This window comes from Engystomops pustulosus, chromosome 11 (genome assembly GCF_040894005.1).
Source record: "Engystomops pustulosus chromosome 11, aEngPut4.maternal, whole genome shotgun sequence".
Classification (NCBI taxonomy): domain Eukaryota; kingdom Metazoa; phylum Chordata; class Amphibia; order Anura; family Leptodactylidae; genus Engystomops; species Engystomops pustulosus.
This window is the reverse complement of record NC_092421.1, coordinates 63,996,039-64,021,193: the sequence shown is the minus strand read 5'-3', so window position 1 is coordinate 64,021,193 and position 25,155 is coordinate 63,996,039. Positions and strand designations below refer to the sequence as shown.

General features: G+C 45.0%; 1 protein-coding gene across 6 annotated transcripts in view; it reads left to right on the top strand.

The window, feature by feature from the left end:
• Nucleotides 1-25,155, top strand: part of TDRD1 (tudor domain containing 1) — a 67,074-nt gene that overhangs the window by 39,667 nt on the left and 2,252 nt on the right. For 5 of the 6 annotated variants that reach the window (XM_072130155.1, XM_072130152.1, XM_072130154.1 and 2 more), the window contains exons 9-21: nt 1,396-1,485; nt 2,150-2,332; nt 4,056-4,166; nt 5,259-5,429; nt 5,506-5,835; nt 6,810-6,920; nt 7,284-7,454; nt 7,779-9,398; nt 12,804-12,923; nt 13,710-13,826; nt 14,548-14,715; nt 15,006-15,227; nt 15,829-15,866. In XM_072130155.1, coding sequence (XP_071986256.1) covers nt 1,396-1,485; nt 2,150-2,332; nt 4,056-4,166; nt 5,259-5,429; nt 5,506-5,835; nt 6,810-6,920; nt 7,284-7,454; nt 7,779-9,398; nt 12,804-12,923; nt 13,710-13,826; nt 14,548-14,715; nt 15,006-15,227; nt 15,829-15,866 — 3,452 coding nt within the window. The remainder of the gene's footprint in view (nt 1-1,395; nt 1,486-2,149; nt 2,333-4,055; nt 4,167-5,258; nt 5,430-5,505; nt 5,836-6,809; nt 6,921-7,283; nt 7,455-7,778; nt 9,399-12,803; nt 12,924-13,709; nt 13,827-14,547; nt 14,716-15,005; nt 15,228-15,828; nt 15,867-25,155) is intronic. The other variant, XM_072130151.1, reaches the window with a different exon arrangement.

The following is a 25,155-nucleotide window of genomic DNA, read 5'->3' as shown; positions in this document are numbered from 1 at the left end:
GTTACTGGGGGTGAGGCGGCTGTATGTAGCTGTGTTACTGGGGGCGTTGCGTCTGTATTTAGCTGTGTTACTGGGGGTGAGGTGGCTGTATGTAGCTGTGTTACTGGGGGCGAGGCGGCTGTATGTAGATGTGTTACTGGGGATGAGGCGGCTGTATGTAGCTGTGTTACTACGGATGAGGCGGCTGTATGTAGCTGTGTTACTGGGGATGAGGCGGCTGTATGTAGCTGTGTTAATATGGATGAGGCGGCTGTATGTAGCTGTGTTACTGGGGATGAGGCGGCTGTATGTAGCTGTTTTACTGGGGTTGAGGCGGCTGTATGTAGCTGTGTTACTGGGGATGAGGCGGCTGTATGGAGCTGTGTTACTAGGGATAAGGTGGCTGTATGTATCTGTGTTACTGGGGTTGAGGCGGCTGTATGTAGCTGTGTTACTGGGGTTGAGGCGGCTGTATGTAGCTGTGTTACTGGGGGTGAGGCGGCTGTATGTAGCTGTGTTACTGGGGTTGAGGCGGCTGTATGTAGCTGTGTTACTGGGGGTGAGGCGGCTGTATGTAGCTGTGTTACTGGGGATGAGGCGGCTGTATGTAGCTGTGTTACTGGGGATGAGGCGGCTGTATGTAGCTGTGTTACTGGGGATGAGGCGGCTGTATGTAGCTGTGTTACTGGGGATGAGGCGGCTGTATGTAGCGGTGTTACTGGGGATGAGGCGGCTGTATGTAGCGGTGTTACTGGGGGTGAGGCGCGTGTATGTAGCGGTGTTACTGCGGGATAGTGTATAGTGAGCTGGAGGACGTGTATGCACGCTACACTCAGTGGGGGCCTCCACCAGAATTTGCACCCAGGGGCCCCCACCAACCTTAATCCGGCCCTGCTTGTATAGTACTGCTAAAGAGCCAGAAGGGCTCTGGGGTTGTTACCAGAGTCTTAACACTGTCTTTTTTTTCCCCCTCCCTTTTAAGGGACCTTTTTTTTCACATTTTTTTCTTTAAGAATACCACTTTTAGACACTTTTTTCCCCCCTGAATTCTTTATGTATACAGCAAAGTAAAAGAATGTACAACAACATAAGGCCAAACCCACGGCCCATCACATAGAGCAGTTTGTCACTTGTGGATCTTGTAATCTTACTCATTCTTTTCCCGTATCCTTTATGTAAAGAATCATGCTTATGGCTTTTTGTTGTTGTTTGTTTTATAGGTACTTTATGTGTAATAAGATAAAGTGTAGAGTTTGGTGAGCGCCATGGTTTGGTTCTTGTTCTTGGGATCTTGCAGTAAACTTCCTTCCAGTTAGATGTTTGCACCGGTTGCAGTGCTCCTCTTCTCTTTATAGGTCAGTCACGTCACAGCCATGTGCTGCCCTTCATATTGTTTGTTTGTTTTTTTATCTACAGGGGTGCATGTACGTAACATAATAATTGAGAAGGGATATTCATTCCCACAACTGAAGAAAGCTGATGGAAAAGCAGAGGATCCTGAGACAGGTAGGATGAAGCATGCATGGTACAACTCCTGGTGTTCTTTTGATCCAGGCCACAGAGTGACAAGTGGCTTAGCTGTATTTATTATTGATGGATTAAACAAACTTCTTCACCTTTACCATATACACTTTCAGTATGTGGGCAGCACATCATATGTGTCCAGCCAATAAGCATTTATATACCTGCATAAATAATCTGCATGTGATATCCACTTATCTGTGGTATGAATTGATACAGATCATCATAGAATCTTTTGTAACCTGCTGTCATGATAGGGAATTGTTATGTGACACTGCTGTAGCTTAAGATCTCTTGAGGAGTATGCGGTTTAAGTATATTCCTGTTTTTACCCATGTACCTTAGGTAACCCATAGGGGGAGCTAGTGACATGAGAGTTTTTGACGCTACAGAAAAGTTTGTATACAGAATGAAGTTTGTTGCATGCACGGAAACTGACATTACTACCTTCACCCATTGGGATCCGCCAGAATTAAACTTTGAATCCATTACTAGAATCCTACTTAATGATTTTCCTGGATTTCACCTTTTCAAGGATCTGTAACATAAAATCTGCCATTGTATGATGAGTATAGGGGCAGCACCAGTCCAAGGTTTTAGATATTTCTTATTTGTTTCCTTGTGTTATGTATTGGTCATATTTAAACAGTTCCCAATCTGAAGACGCAGACAGAGATGCCAGACTTTATGTCAAGGGAGGTCTCTCAAGATAATACAACTCCAAAACCAGAAGCCTTGCCCTCATCCGTTCGGGTCGGAGATCGCTTTGACGTTGACATCCCGGTCATCGACAACCCTGAGATGTTTTTCTGTCAACGGACGCAAAGTGCACGTAAGTCTGTATGAACTCCACCAGTTTTTTGATTATGAACTCCACCACCCCCGTATGTGTGTGTATATACAATGCAGACCAAAAGTTTGGACACAACTTCTAATTCAAAGAGTTTTCTGTATTTTCATGACTTTAAAAATTGTAGATTCACACTGAAGGCCTCAAAAGTATGATTTAACACATGTAGAATTATATACTTAACAGGAGAAGGTTTTCCCAGAGATGCTAAGCATCTGCGGTCCTGCCCACCCCGAAATCTTCTCGAAAGGGTTCAGGTCTGGTGACTGGAGGCCAGGTCATCTGGCGTAGCACCCTTCTTGGTCAAATAGCCCTTACACAGCCTGGAGGTGTGTTTGGTCATTGACCTGTTGAAAAAGAAATGATAGTCCATCTAAAAACAAACCGGTTGGTATAGCAGCTTCTGCAAGATGCAGTGGTAACATGATGGTTCAGTATATCTTCAGTTTTGAATAAATCCCCAACAGCGTCACTAGCATAGCATCATCACACCTCCTCCTCCAGGCTTCACGGTGGGAACCAGGCATGTAGAGTCCATTCGTTCACCTTTTCTGCGTCGCACAGACACATTGGTTGGAACCAAAGATCTTAAATTTGGACTCATCAGACCTAGATAATCGGACCACAGCACAGATTTTCACTGGTCTTATGTCCATTCCTTGTGTTCTTTAGCCCAAACAAGTCTCTGGTGCTTGTTGCTGGTCCTTAGCAGTGGTTTCCTAGCAGCTATGTTACCATGAATGCTGCTGCACACAGTCTCCTCTTACCAGTTGTTGTAGAGATGTGTCTGCTGCTAGGGCTCTGTGTGACAGTGACCTGCTCTCTAATCTGGGCTGCTGTTACCCTGCACTTTCTGATGAACTTATCCTCTGCAGCAGAGGTGAGTTGGTCTTCAGATGTGTTTCCACTTGACTTCTGCAAAACACAACTGATTATCCCAACCCCATTTATAATGCAAGAATTCCCACTTATTACATCTGACAGGGCATGCCTGTGATGTGAAAACCTTTTCTGGTTACTACCTGTTTCCCCTAAAATAGGACATCCCTCGAAAATAAGACCTAGCACAATTTTGTTCAAGCTTAGTAATATAAGGCCTCCCCTCAAAATAAGACCTAGCGGCCGTCATTGCTGCAGTTTTCCCATGTTGTACGTTAGTATTAGTAGATCTTTTAGAGGCTGTAAGAGGCTTTGACATGGGTGATGAATTCATGGGATAAAATTGCTGAACGTTGTGCCCAAATGCTATACAAGCCACTTTCCAGACAAGAAGAGGTCCTTTATGGAAAGTGCTATTGCTAAATATGAAAAATTGGCGCCATTGATTCCAATAGAAATGGAGTCACAAGAAATTCACATTGGAGAGTTATCAGGATGAAAGAGAAGTAGATTTTTTGTTCAGCAACAAATGTGAATTTTTGTTCATGGAAAAATAAGACATCTCCTGAAAATAAGACCTAGTGCCTCTTTAGGAGCAAAAATTAATATAAGACACGGTCTTATTTTCGGGGAATCGCAGTACCTCTTGAAGCTTATCAAGAGAAGCCAAGAGTGTCCAAGGCAGTAATCAATACAGAAAACTCTTTGAATGATAAGGTGTGTCCAAACTTTTGGTCTCTACTGTGTTTGTGTAATATATAATATATATATATGTAGATATATATATATTAAGATTTTTACTATTCTGCGCCTTTTCTCTTTTCAGAACAACTTGCAGATGTAATGGTAAAGATGCGAGAACGTTATGGCAAGATTTCACCCCCTTCTAATGGGTTTATACCTGTTCCTGGTGAGCCGTGCGCTGCACAGTTCTCTGGTTCGTAGTTATTTTCTTTGTGTTCTTATATTCCTTTACTCCTAAGTGTCTTTTTTTTTCCACTGATTTATTCTCTGTAGGTGCGGTGATTGCACCGTAAATAAAACAGAAAAAAAGCTGCACATTGCAAACGAAGCACTCTAGATTTTAGTCTTCATAATAGGGAATACTATATATATCCAGCCAAATAAAGATTCCGGGTGCTCATAAACATATACAAATAAACACATACACACAGCTCTGCTACATTAATTAATTAATTTACTCTCTCACATCTCTGCTGTATTCATTCAGTCAATCACACGGCCCTGCTACATTGATTTACTCACACTTGCAGCCCTGCCACATTCAGGCGCGTGCACACACAGCCCTGCTACATTGATAGGGGTACACACCCATGCATCTTTTTCATACCCAAATCAGTGGTGGCATAGTGACTGCTTCTTCTCATCCCCTGGCTCTTTGTGGCAGCATAAATGGGGTTAAGTACCTTAGAGTGTTGCAAGTAGTACTTGAATTACAGCATCAATGTAAGGTCCTTAACCTCCTTCTATGGGAGGCAGGGAGATCACAGGGCAGAGCCTCTGCCCTCTGAGATTGGGTAAGGTGCTTTGTCAGCGCTTCACCTTATCTCCAGTACAGCGATCAAGAGGGTTTGGTGGTGCTGGTTCCTCCTAACTTTTCACCATAAGACACAGGCACTTTTTAGGAAGACTTACTCTAGTCTTATAGTCTGTAGAATATGGTTAGTCTCCTAAATTAGAAAGTGTGATTGTGCAGTAGCAAATAGTAACCACAATTTCTGCTACTTTTCATTGGCGGACATGGATGAGACCTTGGGTATAGCAGCTACCACAAGGAGATGGTGTAGGCCGTTTCCTAAATTGTTATGTTGTGCAACTACTGAGCTAAACCAGGATCATACAAGTCGCAGGGTCATTAACAGTGTATGGGGATTGCTGTGTTTCATCTGATGTTGTGTTCCCTTCTTGTCCTCCTCTCCCTTCTACCCCTTGGAGTTGCCTCCTTTTTGGTGCTCTTTTTATTGAGTTGGTTGTAGAAATGGTCAATTTTTCTTGTTGATTTCTGCAGAGGACAATAACTGGTACAGAGCCGGTGTGGTGAGACACTTATCAGGTGACTCTGTGCTTGTCAGATACTTAGATTTTGGAAACACAGAGGTTTTGCCCTCATCTAGACTCCGTCGCATTGACCCTGATCTCTTATCCATACCTTTCCAAGCTGCCCAGGCTTCTCTAGCTGGTAAGTGACTTTGACCTAGGTAAACATATTAAATTCTAGGGGACTGAACATAAAAATGATGCTGTTTTCCCCACAGGTGTGAAGCCTCTGTCAGGGCAGTGGTCCCCCGAAGCTACACAAGCATTTAAGAACCTTGTTATGAATAAGATATTGAGCGCCTCCGTAGTGGCCACATGTGACCGAATCTTAACCCTCAAGCTCATCAATGAATCTATCACACCAAAGATGTCTATTTCACAATGTCTGATTGATGCCGGTCTGGCAGTGCCCAGCACAGCAGACATAGTAGAGCCCGAGGATGTGGCGCTGAGGTGGACAGAGCTTCCCATCGGACAGGAGACTGAAGTATTAGTGTGCATGCTCCGAAACCCTGGGGAATTCTACTGCCACATCAACAACCAGACAGGTAGCTGACGCATCACAGAAACAGTCAGTGGAATAAACACGGATGTCTGAAAAATAGACCTATGTGACCATCAGGGCTGTGGAGTTGGAGTTGTGATAAAATGGACTCCTACATCACAAACTTATAATAAATTTTTAAAATTATGAAATGTTCTTTAAATGTCTGTTCTATTCCTGACCTAAGGATTTAAGCCAGGGGTGAGCAACATTTATTGGTCCTAGGGCCATACTGTCATACTACTCAACTATAAGGGGCCGCATCAGTAACCAGCACCCTAAATGCACGAACACCCACAGTACAGCACAAAATTCCAACCCAGAAATTAGAAATGCCACAGTACAGCAATAACTACCACCCTAGCAAACAAATTCTGCATTCAGAGCAGACAATAATAGTGGAGACCTCCAGAGCAGACCTATAATACTGAAGGCCCTCAGAGGAGACAAAAAATAAATACCCCCCTTTTTCTGGCTCCTATTCTACTCTCTGCATCATAACAATCAGGACCTGGAGAAGAGCTGTGCCAGGAGCAGGAGAGGAACCAGGAGCAGTACAGTACAGCTGACAAGTACTTACCACTTCTGGGTGATCTCCTGCTTGTGGGTCCGTAACCCGGCTTATATAACCAATGTCAGGAGACGGGACAGTGTGGAGCAGTAAGAGAGGACCCGGAGCAGTGAGGACTTGACTTTCCCTTGTCACTGCCTGGTCTCCTACACCTCTACCATCCGTTATGGAAGTGCTTATAGGACTTTGTCAGCAGAGTGCGGACCACAACTCTGCACTAGTTGTGCATCCTCTTATAGCCTTTTAGTTGAGATAAACCGCACTTTATGTACATGCTTAGCAGTGACGCTCCTCCGATACTTGTCAGAGGCATAATGCACTGGCAAGGAATGGATGCATTTATTTTAGCACTGCTAGAGGGACCAGGATTATAGGACTATGGAGTTATTGGATTATTTTTCCCCCAGATTTACAACTTCTCAATAAGCTGAACCTGTGCCTTGGACAGTATTGTACAGATCATAAATCGGAGGGATATCACCCGGCCAAGGAAGACTTCTGCGGAGCGTACTATGCAGGTACTGGGAATTTCGGCTTAGGATATGGTATCTGATGACTGATAACATGCAGTAGTGACCACAATAACAGTCCATTGACATTGGGCCTCCAGGCTCGCTGTAAGTGCTAAGCTGTGTCCTAGGGAGGAAGTAGAAAAACAGATTTAAAACTTTTTGGCTATGCTGAGGTGTATATGAAAGCCCATGCCTTACTTTGCCCCCCACAGAACTTAAAAGGCTTCTACCAAGGGATAGTTGTTCATTTGTTAAAAGATGTACATTTTGATCCAAGTTCCATATATTCATACAAGAAACTAGGAAATTAACGTATTCCGATTGCTTTCTGTAAACAAATGATATTGCTCATTCCTTCTCATGGTTTAGGTGATGGGAACTGGTACAGGGCTCAGGTTAAAGATCTTATTGCTGCTGGATCTGCAAAGGTCATGTTTCTAGATTATGGTAACAAAGAAGAAGTTTCCGGGGATAATCTGTGCAGAATTCCTTCCAGCTTCCTACAACTTCCATTTCAAGCCATTTGCTGCAGTTTATCCGGTGAGTTCTGCAGTTACTAAATGTCTGTATTGTAGATGTGTTAAAGTGCCCACCAACATTCATGTCATTCTGAAATAAAACTACTGTGTTATCTGGTGAGATCAGAACATTGCAGGAAATGTGTAATAAAGATTTCTCCTTCTGATGAAGTTAAAAAATATCTCATTGTCTTGATAACTGTGTGAAGAAATGGTAGGACACACTTAGTGGCATATCACTTAGGTATAAAGCTGGCAAATAGTAACAAAGCACAAGATTATCTAATTCCTTACTGTTGTAGATCAGAATAACGAAGATACATTCTTGTATTTTTATACATTGCAGGTGTTAAACCAGCAGGAGAAAAATGGAGCATTGATTCTGCAAAAACCTTCCTAAAATCTGCTGTAGGAGTGAATATTCTGGCTAAGGCCATTGAGCGCACACGTTTCGGCTATTCTGTTGAGCTGGTGGCCAAGGAGAGTGGCACGGTGATTGCAGACGTCCTGATTGCGTCACAATGTGCCATCCGGGAGGAGAAGTCTGTACAGATGGATGTCAATAATAACAGAGCGCTCAGGCCTCCACGAGCCCCATTACTGACTAGTAAGATCCTCCCTGTGTTCAATAGTGACAAAGGAGCACCGACACCCCTGGACCCCAGGCCTGGAGACTGCAGCAATTCTAGCCCACCGGACTCATTGCAGAACGTCCCAAGAGATGCTTTAGCTTCTGTGCATAATTCTTCTAAAATCCCGATTGCAATTCCTAAAAAGTTCATTGCTGACCCCACAGGGAATGGAGACCTGCACCCAAGTAACCCGATTGTACGGTTACCAAAATCCATCCCTTCACCCACATGTATAGCCCCTCACTCTAATAACTCATCACCATCAAATCTGATTAAAGCCCACAGCTCTAAATCCACCTCACTCATTCATAGGGAGAAATACACCAGAAACCCTCATTCAGATTCTCTGTCTCCGTCTTCTCAGAAGGAACTGCACAAAACTGAGTCCAATTTGACCACTTCCGGGGAATCTTGTGTCAATAATTCTATCTCCCTGGTGTCTACTAGTCCTCACATGAGCTTATTTCCAGCTCCCTCTCTGGTGCCTACTAGTCCTCACATAAACTTATCTCCAGCTCCTTCTCCTCTAGTGCCTACTGGTCCTCACATGAGCTTATCTCCAGCTCCCTCTACACTGGTGCCTACTGGTCCTCACATGAGCTTATCACCAGCTCCCTCTACTCTGGTGCCTACTGGTCCTCACATGAGCTTATCACCAGCTCCCTCTACTCTGGTGCCTACTGGTCCTCGTGGGAGCTTATCTCCAGCTCCCTCTCCTCTAGTGCCTAGTGGCCCTCGTGGGAGCTTATCTTCAGCTCCCTCTCCTCTAGTGCCTACTGGTCCTCACATGAGCTTATTTCCAGCTCCCTCTCTGGTGCCTACTGGTTCTCACATGAGCTTATCTCCAGCTCCTTCTCCTCTAGTGCCTACTGGTCCTCACATGAACTCATCTCCAGCTCCCTCTCTGTTGCCTACTAGTCCCCATGGGAATGGGAGCTTATCTCCAGCTCCCTCTACTCTGGTGCCTACTGGTACTCACCTGAGCTTATCTCCAGTTCCCTCTCCTTTTGTGCCTACTAGTCCCCATGGGAGCTTATCTCCAACTCCTTTGGTGCCTACTGGTCCTCACATGAGCTTATCTCCAGCTCCCTCTCCTCTAGTGCCTACTGGTGCTCATGGGAACTTATCACCCTGCAATCCAGATTCCTATAACTCTACTCCAAGAGAATCCTCTGTGACTGCTTTGGGCGGATCAATGTCATCAGCAGAACGACAAGTGAATCTGGATCAATCTTCAACATCCAATGAATCCACACAGGAAGAGATGCAGAAACCTGTCAATGGGCATCCTGAAGCCGAGCGGCCTCCCTCAAGTGAGAATATACTGATACCAGGTACTTAAACAGGCTAAATACAATATTAAAGGGAACCTCTCACCAAACTTTTCACAAACGCAGCTAGTAACAGGTTCCCATAGAGCCCTAGTAATAATTGTTCCCCACAGATTCCCATATATTCAATGTTCTCATTTAATCTGTTATCCAAGGATATCTATCGCTAGTCCAGGTGGGTGTGTCCTCCTCGGGTTGAATCCAGAAGCTCCTCCCTAAACCTCTTCTGCATGCAGCGTTATTGTCATGTGACCAGAAGGAAATCATCGCTGGTCCTTTAGCTAACATTAGCAAACTGTACAAAAAGCATATATCTAATGAAATCACAGCATATCATATCACATGAAATCACAGCAGCCTGCATGGAAAGGAGTAGAAGTGCATGCATACAGGCTGTGATTTTATGTGATCACATATGTGCATGGTGTACAGTTTGCTAATGTTAAGAGGCTTAAGAACCAATGATGTTCTCACCCAGGACACATGACACTAGGCCACGCCCCTCAACTCGCTCTATAGATCCTTAGATACCAGGCAAATTTACAACTCTGATATTATGGGGATGTGAGGGAAACAATTTTTAGTTAAAGAGGGGGCCATCCAGTGGGTAAAAATCAGTCCAAGGTCTTGTGATGGACACTTAGGTGCTTGGTATCTTACAAGATGCAGCTCTGGTCACTCTGCAGCCTCATGGACTGGTGTATATCCACTGGATGAAGGCAGCAAGCAGAGGTCTAGAGCAGTGATTTTCAACCTTTTTTGAGCCGCGGCACACTTTTTATACTTAGAAAATCCTGGGGCACACCACCAACCAAAATAGCACAAAATGACACTATAGCAGTCATATTATACGTATAGTTAACCCCTTCCCGCACCCTGACGTGATACTACGTCATAGGATGCAGGTCGTTCCCACACCTTGACGTAGTATCACGTCATGGCGATCACCCGGGCTCAGAAGCTGAGCCTGGGCGATCGCCGCGGGATCCCGGCAGTACGCAGTAGCCGGGATCCCGCAGTAACAGCCAGGATCGTGACTATCGCGATCCCGGCTGTTTAACCCTATAGACGCCGCAGTCATTGTGACCGCAGCATCTATAGTGAATCGCCCCGACGATCGGCACCCTCCGTGCATGGCACGGAGGTGCCGATCGTTGCCATAGCAACCCTGAAGTGCAATTAAAAAAAATTATTAAAAAAGAATAAAAGTCCCTTGAAGTCCCATCCCATGCAATAATACAATAAAACATAAAAAAGTGAAAATCACCAAAAAAAACACAACACATTGGGCATCACAACGTCCGTTACAACCCGTACAATAAAATAAAATCATCACTGAACCGTACGGTGAACGGCAAAAAAAAAACACAAAAAAAACTTGCAAAAATTATGAAATTTTCACATCTGACCTCATAAAAAGCGCATAAAAAGTAATCAAAAAGTAAAATTTACCTCGACATGATACCAAAAATAAGTACAGCTTGTCCCGCAAAAAATAAGCTCTAAACCAGCTCTGTAAACAAAAAAATATAAATGTTCTGCCCATTGTTACATGGCGATACAAAAACAAACAAATTTCTCACAAAATGAGTTCTATATTCTGTAAAACAAGTTAACCATAAAAAAGCCATATAAATGGGGTATCGCCGTAATCGTGATGACCCATAGAATAAAAATAACACATTATCTTTATGGTATTGTGAACGTCCGGTGAAAAAAATGCTAAAAACCATAAACAAGAATTAATTATTTTTTTAACCACCACCAAGAAAGAGTTAATAAAATCTGATTATCAGCTATTGAGCCCCCCTGTATTATGTACCTGAAAAGTGGATCTCATCCACAAAAAAAATAATCCCCCATATGTCCAAATTACCAAAAAAATAAACATTTTATAGCTTGTAAAATGTGACATTGCAGATCTGCTCTGAATGGCGCCTCCTTCCCTTCTATGCCCGGCCGTGCACCCATACAGCAGTCACCACCACATATGGGGCATCCTCATACTCAGGAGAAATTGGGTATCGAACTTTGTGGAGTTTTTTGTCATTTAATACTTTGTTACGGTTTAATTTTTGGCCAAAATTAATACATTGTCTAACAAAATTACAGCTTGTAAATTACATCTCCATATTGTTTTAACCCACGTGAAGAATCTAAAGGGTTAACACATTTCTTAAAGTTGATTTTTTACACATTGAGGGGTGTAGTTTCTAAAATGGCATGATACATGGGGTTTTACTGCTGTTTAGGCCTCTCAAAGTCAGTTAAAGCTGAGGAGGTGCCTCTAAATAAGGGTTTTGGCGATTTTCATAAAAATGAGAAAAATTGCACCCAAAATTCTGAACCTCCTAACAACCTAGAAAAGAGAGAGGATGCATAAAACCTTATGCCGATATAAAGCAGACATTCGGGAAATGTTAGTTATAAAGTTACTTGGGTGCTATGACTATCTGCCTGAAAAGCAGAAAACTTTGAACTTTGAAAATGAATAATTTTCAGAAATTTTTGCCAAATTTCAATTTTTTTCATAACTAAACACAAAAGATATCATCAAAATTTTTCTATTACTTTGAAGTACAATGTGTGACGGTAAAACAATCTCAAAATCCCCTGAATATGTTAAAGCGTCGCAAAGTTATAACCTCCTATAATGACACAGGGCAAATTTTACAAATCAGGCCTGGTCCTAGAGGTCTAAAATGGCTTAGACACGAAGGGGTTAATAATATAGATTCTAAATTTATTTTAACCTGGGCCTATTTCGATAAACACAAAAGGGATATCCTGGCAGGAATGGTGGAAAGACGCACACAAAGCTCTTCCCCAACAGTTCTCAGTTTCTCCCTGTTTTTAGTATATGGTGCTGATTATGGGGGGCACCATAGTTTGGGGAACTTTCCCCGCGGCACACCCGACCATGTGTCGTGGCACACTAGTTGAAAATCACTGGTCTAGAGAACTGCGAGGAGGTAATGCCATATGTTATTTATACAATTTGATAACTTTTTAATAACAAACTAATTTTATTTGCTGGAACTTCATGACCTCATGAAATGCAACAGCAATGAGACGGACACTGGATACAAACTCCTATTAAATGCCTCAGGGGATTGTGCGTCCGCAGTCTGGGGATTTTTTGGCATTTGAAAATGTATGTGTGGGAATGTAAAGGAATGATTGGTTGACAGTAAACAAAGCACAAGTTCAGTCATGTTCTTCTATTGCCCGCCATTAGCTGCAGAGACCTAATCAATGGCCCATTAGTGTCCAATGTTCTGTGCAATTCCTGATGTGATCCAGACTACAGATCTGGGATGTGTCGTGGATTAGGGGGCATTGTGCTAGTCTTCTTGCCTGAGGAACCTTTTGGTATTTGCATCACTAAGCCGTCTTTCTATTTGTCAGGGGTCTCCATTGCACAAACATGGAAATCTGTGGATTTGCCTCTGAATGAAGCCTTCCCTGCGTGCATCCTGAAGGTGATCAGTCCAGACCTGTTTTACGTCTTCCCAAAGGAAAACAGAGGTGAGAGAAGGGAAAATACCCTTCATTAACGTGTGATCAGGACCACCAAGATAGAAAGGCCTAACTACATAACTAGTGCAGTCAGGTACTCCTGTATCATGTGATATTTGCATTTTGTGGCAAAACACCATTAAAGGGATATTTTGTGATCTGCACTGTATGAGTAGTTATTCTACAAAATTCTCCACGCCCCAGTAGCCGCATAAGTAAATTTGAATATATGTGTAATAAAAGTTATCAAAAAAGTGTGGGGACGTGAGGATTAGCCCTTAAAAGGGCTATCCTCACATCCCATTGATCCACCTACCACCCAACCTACCTTTTATAGGTAGATTTGTGGTGGTAGGTTTCCTATAAATAAGAGGTGGCAGAATGACTAGACAGAGCAGACTCCTTGCATTGCAGATAACACTAGAGATGCAGAATATTTACACTAGTGGATTTATGACAGGTTGCATTGTGTCAAGCAGACATGTGTGAACACACTCCATAACTTTTTTCTGCATGCCATGGTCTGGTCGCCATTAAACCAAACTGGATATCTGTGGTTTTGCTGGTGCTGATATGTGATATCCTTGTCAGTAGGGAGAGAAGACGATCAGCTCTGGCCGCTCGCTACCTTGTACAGGTTTACAGGCTCCAGTCATCGGTTAAGAATTTCCTATTCCCCCAGTTGTAGCAGTAAACATGCACCCGGGGGGTCGGACGAGTCCTCAGGCTGACGGCTCAACCTTGTGTCAGCAAAGTCCCTTATGCTGTATAAGTTTTCTCACCTTTTCCATGCAGTTGATGTGAAGCGGCTCCAGGCAGTGATGATGGAAATATCTGAGTTTTCCAGCAAAGAGACGGAAGAGAAGACGTACATCCCAGCGGTGGGGGACGCCTGCTGCGCCAAATTCACCGGTCAGTAAAGTACATGGGAAATTTAGATGGAGGAAAAGCTGGGTAACTAAACTCAAGGAAAACCCCCCTACTTCATCAATAAATGTCTTTTCTTATGATGAAAACAAGAGAACTCCTGACTAGAGATGAGCGGAACAACATTCGGGGTTCAGCCATGCGACCTGGACATACTGTCGAATGGGCTGTTTGGCTGCCAATCTGGCAAGATGTTCGGGTCATGTGGCTGAACCCGAACATTGAGTCCGCTCATCTCTGCTCCTGACATATACACTGAATATTGTAACCCCAGCCAGAACTTTTTTGGTCTCTGTGACAATTGGATATTAAAAATGTTGGATTGTCATAAAAATCTATATTAACACTAAAGCTTCATTACAGACACCTGTGATAACTGTTACAGCTGATCATTGCTGCCTAGGACTATAGTACAATAAATTACCAATATCCATAGCTCCGTTTGTAACTAGGGGTCGTATGTAAGTCGAGTGTTCTTAAGTAGGGGACTGCCTGTAGATGTTTCACTGTTATCTTTGCTTCTTTATACACCCGTCTATTCATCCATGGGAATAATCTTCGGACTTATAAAGCTGCAGACAGACAATGATGTGTATTTTCTTACAATTAAACATACCACTTTCCTGACTTGTTCCGATTTCTCACCAAAACCGTAGAAGATGTTACCGCTGTGCAAACCTGCTGTAAGTTTTTTTTGTGTTTCCAGAGGATGGTGTGTGGTACAGAGCGGTTGTCCTTGATTCCCACGATTCATCAGCCAAAATCGCTTACGCCGATTATGGGAACATAGAAGTTCTGCCCTTTTCCAGTCTTCTTCCCATGAAGGAGAGTTTTCTTGAGCCTCCTGTGCAGCTGACAAGATGTTGTCTTGCAGGTGAGACATTCTAGATGAGACTGGGGTCTAGGTTTTCCCCATCCAAAGGTATACCTGTTTGATTGCAGTCTAGGCTCTACTCCCATACACTTCTATGAGAGCAGTGCTTGCATTTATGCCTTAAAGCTTCCGTCCCCAGACCTGATTGTTACTGTTTGGAGGTGATCGATTACTATTAATCTGAGTAAGTCATTAATAGATGTCAGATCATGAAAACCCCTTTAAAAATAACCATCCGCTTATACTCAATACTTTTATATTCAATAATAACCATTCTACATTCCCCTTAGATGTGCTCCCACTGACCGAGACGTGGTCCCTAGATGTTACACTTGCCCTCAATTCCTTATTACTCGGAGCTGAGGTTCTCATCACAGCCAAGTCCCATGAAGCTGGAATATATATAGTGTCTGTGGACAAGCAGCTGGAGAATGGCCTCTTACATTTGGGTGAGAAGCTGGTAATGGACGGATTGGCAAAAAGTGCAAAACCAGTGCCCAGCGTTTGCTTAGGTAAGACTATGCTTAGTGCAAAATGTCCAGTGTCTGCTTAGGTAAGACTATGTTTAGTGCAAAATGTCCAGTGTCTGCTTAGGTAAGACTATGTTTAGTGCAAAATGTCCAGTGTCTGCTTAGGTAAGACTATGTTTAGTGCAAAATGTCCAGTGTCTGCTTAGGTAAGACTATGTTTAGTGCAAAATGTCCAGTGTCTGCTTAGGTAAGACTATGTTTAGTGCAAAATGTCCAGTGTCTGCTTAGGTAAGACTATGTTTAGTGCAAAATGTCCAGTGTCTGCTTAGGTAAGACTATATCTAGTGTACAGTGCCCAGCGTCTGCTTAGGTAAGACTATATCTAGTGTACAGTGCTCAGTGTCTTCTAAGGTAAGACTAGATCTAATGCCAAGCTTCTACAGTACTTAGGTAAGACTATATTTAGTGTACAGTGCCTAGCGTCTGCTTAGGTAAGACTACATGTAGCATAAACTGACATAATCATTACTATGATTTTATTGTACTGTATCAGCTCTATCATTTATACACTGCTCCTCTGAACACCTTTGTATTGTGCAGCTTGTTCTTGTGTATTTTTCCCTCACCATCTTTTAATTTACAGATGGAAGCGGCTGCTGTTGTCGTGATCTCCTGAAAAGAGTAAGTGCAGTTCAGGTCAGGCTATGGGCTTGTGTTAGGCATGACATTTACCATGTGCCGTAAGCAACTAGATGACGCATGTAAAACACCACAAAAATAATTCTTTGGGTTGTTCCGAGTATGGCAATATCACACATGTGCCAAAAAATTGCAGGCTGGGCTCACAGCAGGGCTGAGAAGGGAAGGAGCGAAATTTTGCTTTTGGAGCACCCTTGTCACTAGACTGGTGTTGGGGTGCGCCAATACCAGTACAATAGAAACTCCCAAGTAGTGACCCCATTTTAGGAAAGGGCACCCTTCAAAATATCTAGGGCTGTATGAACATTTCAAGCCCTGAGATGCTGGGTCAAATGTAATACAAAATGACGGGGGCAGTGTAAAAATTGCATTGTTTTCTCAAATGTGCCAAAGTAGGAAGAAATGTATTCAGCCCAACTCATCCCACTGTGGATAAACACCCCAAAAATCAATCAGTGGGTTACTTCAGGTATGGCAATCCCCCGTTTCACTAGACTGGTGTTGGGGTGCCAAGAATCATGATTAGAGATGAGCGAGCACTAAAATGCTCGGGTACTCGTTATTCAAGACAAACTTTTCCCGATGCTCGAGTGCTCGTCTCGAATAACGAGCCCCATTGAAGTCAATGGGAGACTCGAGCATTTTTCAAGGGGACCAAGGCTCTGCACAGGGAAGCTTGGCCAAACACCTGGAAACCTCAGAAAATGATGGAAACACCACGGAAATGGACAGGAAACAGCAGGGGCAGCATGCATGGATGCCTCTGAGGCTGCTTAAATGCACCATTATGCCAAAATTATGGGCAACAGCATGGCCATGGCAGAGTGACCGAATGAGGCTAGATAGCATCTAAAACATGCAATAATTGACCCTGACACTATAGGGGACGGCATGCAGCAGCGGCAGGCTAGAGAGTGTCATGGCGACATACCCTAAATAGACTCAGACCAATGGGTGGCAGAGAGGAACCAAAGGAGCAAGAAGCGCTGAAATGATTTCCTATGTCAACAAAAGTTTGACAGTATATTTAGTCGATAACACAGCATGGTGGCGACATAGTGACCAAGTTCCATAACGTCTCTGGTGAAACACCCGAAAAATGAGCCTGACACAGCTCTCTTGATAAGGGGACGACATGTGGAGGCAGCCATGGAGACGACTTCCATAATTAAGAGCGACAGTATGGGGCATCCATATTGCGCTTCTATGATTGAAACTTCAGGTCTCCAGCCTGACAAAGCTCGTTTGATAAGGGGATGATGTGCTATATATCCTCTCGCGCTCCAGCGTCTGGGGTATAGAGAGTTGAAAGTTGCTCATGGAGACATTGGTGGACGCTGTGGAGGATCGTGGAGGCAAAATGGACAGGAAACAGCAGGGGCAGTATGCATGCCTCTGAGGCTGCCTAATCTTGGGATGGAGCTGGCGGTCCGCCGATTAAGAGCGACAGTATGGGGCATCAATATTGCGCTGCTATGATTGCAACTTCAGGTCTCCAGCATGGCGGCGACAGATGGGCCGAGTTCCACTATGTATCTGGTGAAACACCTGAAAATTCTGCCTGACACAGCTTGTTTGATAAGGGGACGATGTATGGAGGAAGTAAGGTAGTAGTAGTAGATTAAAGGTGCTGCAGTTAAAACTATGTTCGTTGGATCTTGGGATGGAGCTGGCGGTCCGCTGCCAGGCGAGCTTTCGCCAATCCAAGCCCCTGTCTCTCGGCTCCTCCCCAAACAGCACTTCTAAGAACCTTTTGTATAAGATCAAGTGTAGTAGCGTTCTTATAAGTTTGGGTTATGCCGGGTGAGGGGAATGTAAACAGATGCACAAGAAGCGCTGAAATAATATCGGTAAATGATAAAAGTTTGCCAGTATATTTTGTGGATAACACAGCAGGGTGGCAACAAAGTTAACAAGTTTGATGTGGAAGCCATGAAAACAACCCAAAATTCTGCATGACACAGCTCGTTTGCTAAGGGGACGATGTATGGAGGCAGCTATATGGACGACTTTGGGAGGCAGCTATGGAGATGACGTGTGGAGGTAGCAATGCAGACAACGTGTGGAGGCAGCTATAAAGACGACGTGTGGAGGCTGCTATGGAGACAATTAAATTTGGATAGTGCCTGTATGTGGCAGTCCAAAAAAGTTTTCAAACCAGAGGAGCAGGTAGGTGGTCCTCCAGAAAAATTAAATACATAGAGTACTATAGCCAGAGCCAGTTGCCCCTGGCAAAAAATAGCCAGTTTCCTCTGCTTTAGTGTACAAAGAGGAGGAGAAGGATGAAAATGAGAAGGATGAGTGCATACATTATTCAGGTTGAGCTTCTTTCAGAAGAATGGAAATCCTGAGAAATCCAGGCTTTATTCATCTTGATAAGCGTCAGCCTGTCAGCGCTGTCAGTCGACAGGCATGTACGCTTATCAGTGATGATGCCACCAGCTGCACTGAAAACCCGCTCTGACAACACGCTATAGCGGCAGGGCAGGCAAGAACCTCCAAGGCGTACAGCGCCAGTTCGGGCCAGATATTCAGCTTAAAAACCCAGTAGTTGTAGGGAGCTGTGTGATCATTTAGGACGATGGTATGGTCAGCTACGTACTCCCTCACCATCTTTCTGTAAAGATCAGCCCTACTCTGCCGAGACTGGGGACAGGTGACAGTGTCTTGCTGGGGTGACATAAAACTGGCAAAGGCCTTGTAAAGCGTACCCCTGCCAGTGCTGGACAAGTTGCCTGCTCGCCTACTCTCCCTCGCTACTTGTCCCGCAGAAGTACGCCCTCTGCCGCTAGCGCTGTCAGAAGGGAAATACTGTTTCAGCTTGTGTACCAGGGCCTGCTGGTATTCATGCATTCTCACACTCCTTTCCTCTCCAGGGATGAGAGTGGAAAGATTTTGCTTGTACCGTGGGTCCAGGAGAGTGAATACCCAGTAATCGGTGCTGGAATAAATTCTTTGAACGCTAGGGTCACGGGATAGGCAGCCTAACATGAAATCTGCCATATGCGCCAGAGTCCCAACGCGTAAGAATTCACTCCCCTCACTGGCCTGACTGTCCATCTCCTCCTCCTCCAACTCCTCTTCTTCTGCCCATACACGCTGAACAGTGAAGGACGGAACAATGGTCCCCTCTTTCTTCTCGCCAACATTCTCCTCCTCTTCCTCCTCATCCTCCTCCACCTCCTCCGATATGCGCTGAGAAACAGACCTAAGGGTGCTTTGTCTATCAACAAGGGAATCTTCTTCCCCCGTCTCTTGTGACGAGCACAAAGCTTCCGACTTCATGCTGACCAGAGAGTTTTTCAACAGGCTAAGCAGCGGGATGGTGAGGCTGATGATGGCGGCATCGCCACTGACCATCTGTGTTGACTCCTCAAAGTTACTCAGCACCTGACAGATATCAGACATCCACGTCCACTCCTCATTGTAGACTTGAGGAAGCTGACTGACCTGAGGAGGAGGCATAGTAGGCCTTTGAGACCTGGACCGAGGTAGGCCCCGCAATCCTCGGCGTCGGCAGTTTATGACTAGCCGCAGGGTCAGACTCGGTCCCAGCCTCCACCAAGTTAACCCAATGTGCCGTCAGCGATATATAGTGGCCCTTCCCGGCAGCACGTGTCCTTGGTTAGGTGGACCTTGTCGGAAACGGCGTTGGTCAGGGCACGGATGATGTTGTCTGACAACATTCGGCCTTGGTTCCATTGAGTGGGGTGTTAAGCATTCATATGCCTGCGCATACTGGTGGTAGTTAAGCTGGTAGTGGTGGAATCCCTGCTTATCCTGGTGTGGCACAGGTTGCACACCACAGTCCGTCGGTCATCCGGTGTTTCTTTAAAGAAAATCTAGCCCTCGCCACGGGAGCTTGACTACAGGCAACATTTGGCGCTGATGCACCAGCTCTGGCCCTGCCTCTCCGTCTGGCCCCACCACTGCCTCTTCCAACCTGTTCTGCTATAGGACTCGCCTCCGTCTTAGAAGCACTGTGTTCACCCGGCCTATCAACTCAGCTTGGGTCTGTCACCTCATCATCCTCCGATCCCTCAGTCTGCTCCCCCCTCGGACTTCCTGCCCTGACAACAACTTCACCACTGTCTGACAACCGTGTCTCCTCATCGTCGGACACATCTTTACACACTTCTTCCACTACATCAATAATGTCATCATCACCCACAGACTGCGACCGGTGGAAAACCTGGGCATCGGAAAATTGCTCAGCAGCAACCGGACAAGTGGTTTGTGACTGTGGGAAGGGTCCAGAAAACAGTTCCTCAGAGTATGGCGGTTCAAATGCCAAATTTTTGTGGGAGGGGGCAGAATGGGGGAAGGAGGCTGAGGTGGAGGAGTGCTGATTTCGGTGACATGGGTGGACTGCGTGGAAGACTGACTGGTGGAAAAATTGCTAGAAGCATTGTCCGCAATCCACGACATCACCTATTTGCATTGTTCTGGCCTCAACAGTGCTCTACCACGAGTCCCAGTAACTTGAGACATGAACCTAGGGAGTGTAGCTCTGCGGCGTTCCCCTGCTCCCTCATCAGCAGGTGGTGTCTCACCCCGCCCAGGACCACGGCCTCTGACCCCTGCAGTAGTTGGACGACCATGTCCACGCGCTCGTCTTCTACCCCTAGCCCTCGGGTTCAACATTTTCAAAATTGAAGTGTAAACTGTAAATTTTTTTGGATTTACTTGTGTTTTTTTTTTTTTTTTTTTAGAAAACGATGCTATCCTATTGCTATGGCTAGTTTCTAACCTACACTGACCCACACAACTGGATTTTGTGCTGTGCCTGATGACTTTGAGTTATAAAAAAAAAAATAAAAGTAAAAAAAAAATCAGCAGACTGTGCCTAATTCAATCAAACCCCTAATAAATTGTCCCACTTAGGTGTTTGAGATGTGTGTGTCACTAAGAGCTAAATAGAACGTTCCCAAGTCTCTCTGCAAATTCCTCACAATATGGTACTAGCTGCACTACTAGTGCCAGCAAGGCCAGCCACAAGCAAATCAAATATATATATATATATATATATATATATATATATATATATATATATATATATTACACTCACCGGCCACTTTATTAGGTACACCTGTCCAACTGCTTCTTAACACTTAATTTCTAATCAGCCAATCACATGGCAGCAACTCAGTGCATTTAGGCATGTAGACATGGTCAAGACAATCTCCTGCAGTTCAAACCGAGCATCAGTATGGGGAAGAAAGGTTATTTGAGTGCCTTTGAACGTGGCATGGTTGTTGGTGCCAGAAGGGCTGGTCTGAGTATTTCAGAAACTGCTGATCTACTGGGATTTTCACGCACAACCATCTCTAGGGTATACAGAGAATGGTCCGAAAAAGAAAAAACATCCAGCGAGCGGCAGTTCTGTGGGCGGAAATGCCTTGTTGATGCCAGAGGTCAGAGGAGAATGGGCAGACTGGTTCGAGCTGATAGAAAGGCAACAGTGACTCAAATCGCCACCCACTCGTTACAACCAAGGTAGGCAGAAGAGCATCTCTGAATGCACAGTACGTCGAACTTTGAGGCAGATGGGCTACAGCAGCAGAAGACCACACCGGGTGCCACTCCTTTCGGCTAAGAACAGGACACTGAGGCTACAATTTGCACAAGCTCATCGAAATTGGACAGTAGATTGGAAAAACGTTGCCTGGTCTGACGAGTCTCGATTTCTGCTGCAACATTCGGATGGTAGGGTCAGAATTTGGCGTCAACAACATGAAAGCATGGATCCATCCTGCTTTGTATCAACGGTTCAGGCTGCTGGTGGTGGTGTCATGGTGTGGGGAATATTTTCTTGGCACTCTTTGGGCCCCTTGGTACCAACTGAGCATCATTGCAACGCCACAGCCTACCTGAGTATTGTTGCTGACCATGTCCATCCCTTTATGACCACAATGTACCCAACATCTTATGGCTACTTTCAGCAGGATAATGCGCCATGTCATAAAGCTGGAATCATCTCAGACTGGTTTCTTGAACATGACAATGAGGTCACTGTACTCCAATGGCCTCCACAGTCACCAGATCTCAATCCAATAGAGCATCTTTGGGATGTGGTGGAACGGGAGATTCGCATCATGGATGTGCAGCCGACAAATCTGCGGCAACTGTGTGATGCCATCATGTCAATATGGACCAAAATCTCTGAGGAGCTTCCAGCACCTTGTTGAATCTATTCCACGAAGAATTGAGGCAGTTCTGAAGGCAAAAGGGGGTCCAACACGTTACTAGCATGGTGTACCTAATAAAGCGGCCGGTGAGTGTGTATATATATATATATATATATATATATATATATATATATATATATATATATATATATATATAATATATTGTATGAACGCTATTGTAGGCCTAAGAAGGGCTGTTGGGTTCTTGTAGAATCGCTCCTGCCTAACAGTAAGCTTATATAACGCTATCCCTGCAGCAGCTCTCTCCCTAACGGCATCCAGACAGAGAATGATGCGGGCAGGGGCTAGTTATTTCCAGGGTCACCTGATCAGGCCAGCCAACCACTGCTATCGACGTGTAAGGGTACCACATCATGCTGGGTTGAGTGCAGAGTCTCCTGGCTTGTGATTGGCTCTGTTTCTGGCCGCCAAAAATCAAAACGGCGGGAGAAGCCATTTTTTCGAGCGGGCGCAGTATTCGTCCGATGAACGAGCATCAAGCTCGGACGAGTGTGTTCGCTCATCTCTAATCATGATGCATCCTCTCACTTGTCCTTGTCCATAGGCACTTCAGCACTACGAAAGCGCCTTCTCGGGGGTTCCTCAGAGTCACTTAAAGGGAACCTACCACCATGAATCTACCTATAAAGGTAGATCGGGAGGTAGGTGGATGTATGGGATGTGAGGATGGCCCTTTTTAGAGCTAATCCTCACGTCCCCGCTAGCGTAGCATAAACTTTATTGCCCTAATATGTAAATTTTATTAAGCGGCTACTGGGGCGTGGAGTAGCCGCGCCGTGTAGCCTCGTGTCCGGCTACTCCACGCCCCAGTAGCCGCTTAATAAAATTTACATATTAGGGCAATAAAGTTTATGCTACGCTAGCGGGGACGTGAGGATTAGCTCTAAAAAGGGCTATCCTCACGTCCCATACATCCACCTACCACCCGATCTACCTTTTATAGGTAGATTCGTGGTGGTAGGTGCCCTTTAATGAGGAAGAGGTGCCTAAACAAAACGTCCCCCACACTTGTCCCCACTAGCAGACTCCATATCGGAGGCCTTATAATTATATACCTCCCAAGTCAGTGTATGACTTCTGGGACATGGTGGGGGTAGTACACAACCTATGCAGAACAACTCCTGCTCCTCCACAGAACGCTTACTGCTCCTCCACAGAACGCTTACTGCTCCTTCACAGAACGCTTACTGCTCCTCCACAGAACGCTTACTGCTCCTCCACAGAACGCTTACTGCTCCTCCACAGAACGCTTACTGCTCCTCCACAGAACGGCTGCGCCTGCTCCTCCACAGAACGGCTGCGCCTGCTCCTCCACAGAACGGCTGCGCCTGCTCCTCCACAGAACGGCTGCGCCTGCTCCTCCACAGAACGCCACACAAGTAGCGCTCGCATCCGATATATCGAACACTGAGCGTGAACAGGTTAATTTTTTTCGTGTGTGTGTTTTTACTTTATGTCCCCCATGAGGTCATAAAAGACCCCTGGGGGACATTTTCACATTTTTTTTTCACTTTTTTTTTTTTTTTTTTTTTTTTTTACAGGGGAAATGACCACCAGTCACTGGGGACAGGTGATCAGAGCTGTACTGGGTCTAATTAGACCCAGCAGCTCTGATTAACCCCTTTAGACCCGGCGGTCACGTAACCATCGAGTCTATGGTGCCGGGAGCCGCGGCATCGCCCTTCTCCCTAGGGTCTCCGGGTGCCTTTGACACCCGGAGACCGGGTCCTGCTCTCGCAATTAACGCGGAAGCAGTAGAAACTGCAGTGACTTCTAAAGACGTTGCTGCAGACTCCGGACCTGCGCCCGCTGACGTCTAAAGTCAGCGGGCGAGCGGATAGGAGTTTATCGCATAATATTGCTTATGTTTGGGGGGTGGCAGAATACTCGCTGCGGATCTGGAATACACACCATGTTAACTATGGCTGGGGCTTCTTAGTGCAGAATTCAGACTGCAGAAACCAGTGACTGGATTTTGCCACAGCCGGAATTGTGGCAGAATGTTTGTTTGTAGAAACTTTTAGCTTTTTTTTTTTTTTTTTTTTTTACATTTTGACTACAGATCAGCTGCAGCTTGTGCACTAGTCACACACAAAAATGGGGTAACATCCCTCCCCATTTAGAGACATTGTTACTGCACCTCAAGCTGCATGATTCTAGGTCATTGCTGTGTGAAAAAGCGCAGTAATTCGCTAATCACCCGGCTAAGACAAGGTTAATTCATGGCAATAGTAAAACAAGCATCTGGGCGGTGATGTGAAGCCACCTCCGTCTAGACCCTTATCTGCCTTCCCATCCGCCCACCCCGGTGAAGAGCCGGCGCTGTGTTAGGACTTGCTCGGGAATATCTGTCTGCTCCGTGTTTGTTGTGTTTGGGATGGGTACAGAGCAACTGAATCCTCGTTGCAGGAGTGGGTGGGGGGGTCTTCTCTGCCGTAGAGATCTATAGAAGGTAATGAGACTGTCTGTGAAGTAGGTTTAGTATAAAGGTCTCCACACTGGACCTGGAAACAAAATATAAAACCATGATACCTGTCACATGGGTGCATATACAATGGTGTGAAAACATCTGAAATGAAGCCACATTGGGTGTCACATCAGAGGAATCTTTGGTTCTATAGCACCTGGAAACATGCTTTCTCTAGATAAGGATCTTGTCTTTGGTTCTGTACCCATAGTTCTGGATCTTAGAGCTACGGGTACAGCTAAAGACATTGTTGAAAATACAAGCTGCAGATGAAGATCCAGTTCCCACTTGGTTTTTTAACTACCTGTATGTCCAGTTCTATAGCTCACAGAACCTTAAAAGGGTATTCCCATCTGGGCATTTACATTGAATTCAATTCATTTGCCATATGTAAACACTTCTTCAATTGGATGTTATTTAAAACAATCGTCACGTGTGAAGATAATTTCTCATAATTGTAGCCATGTTGTCCCTTGTATCCGAGGAAGCTATCTCGTTTCTGACCACGTCACACTCTAGCAGTGGTGGCCAGACATGCACTATTGAGTCCTGCCTGACCACCGGGCTCCAGCAATCATTACCACAGGACGGCTGT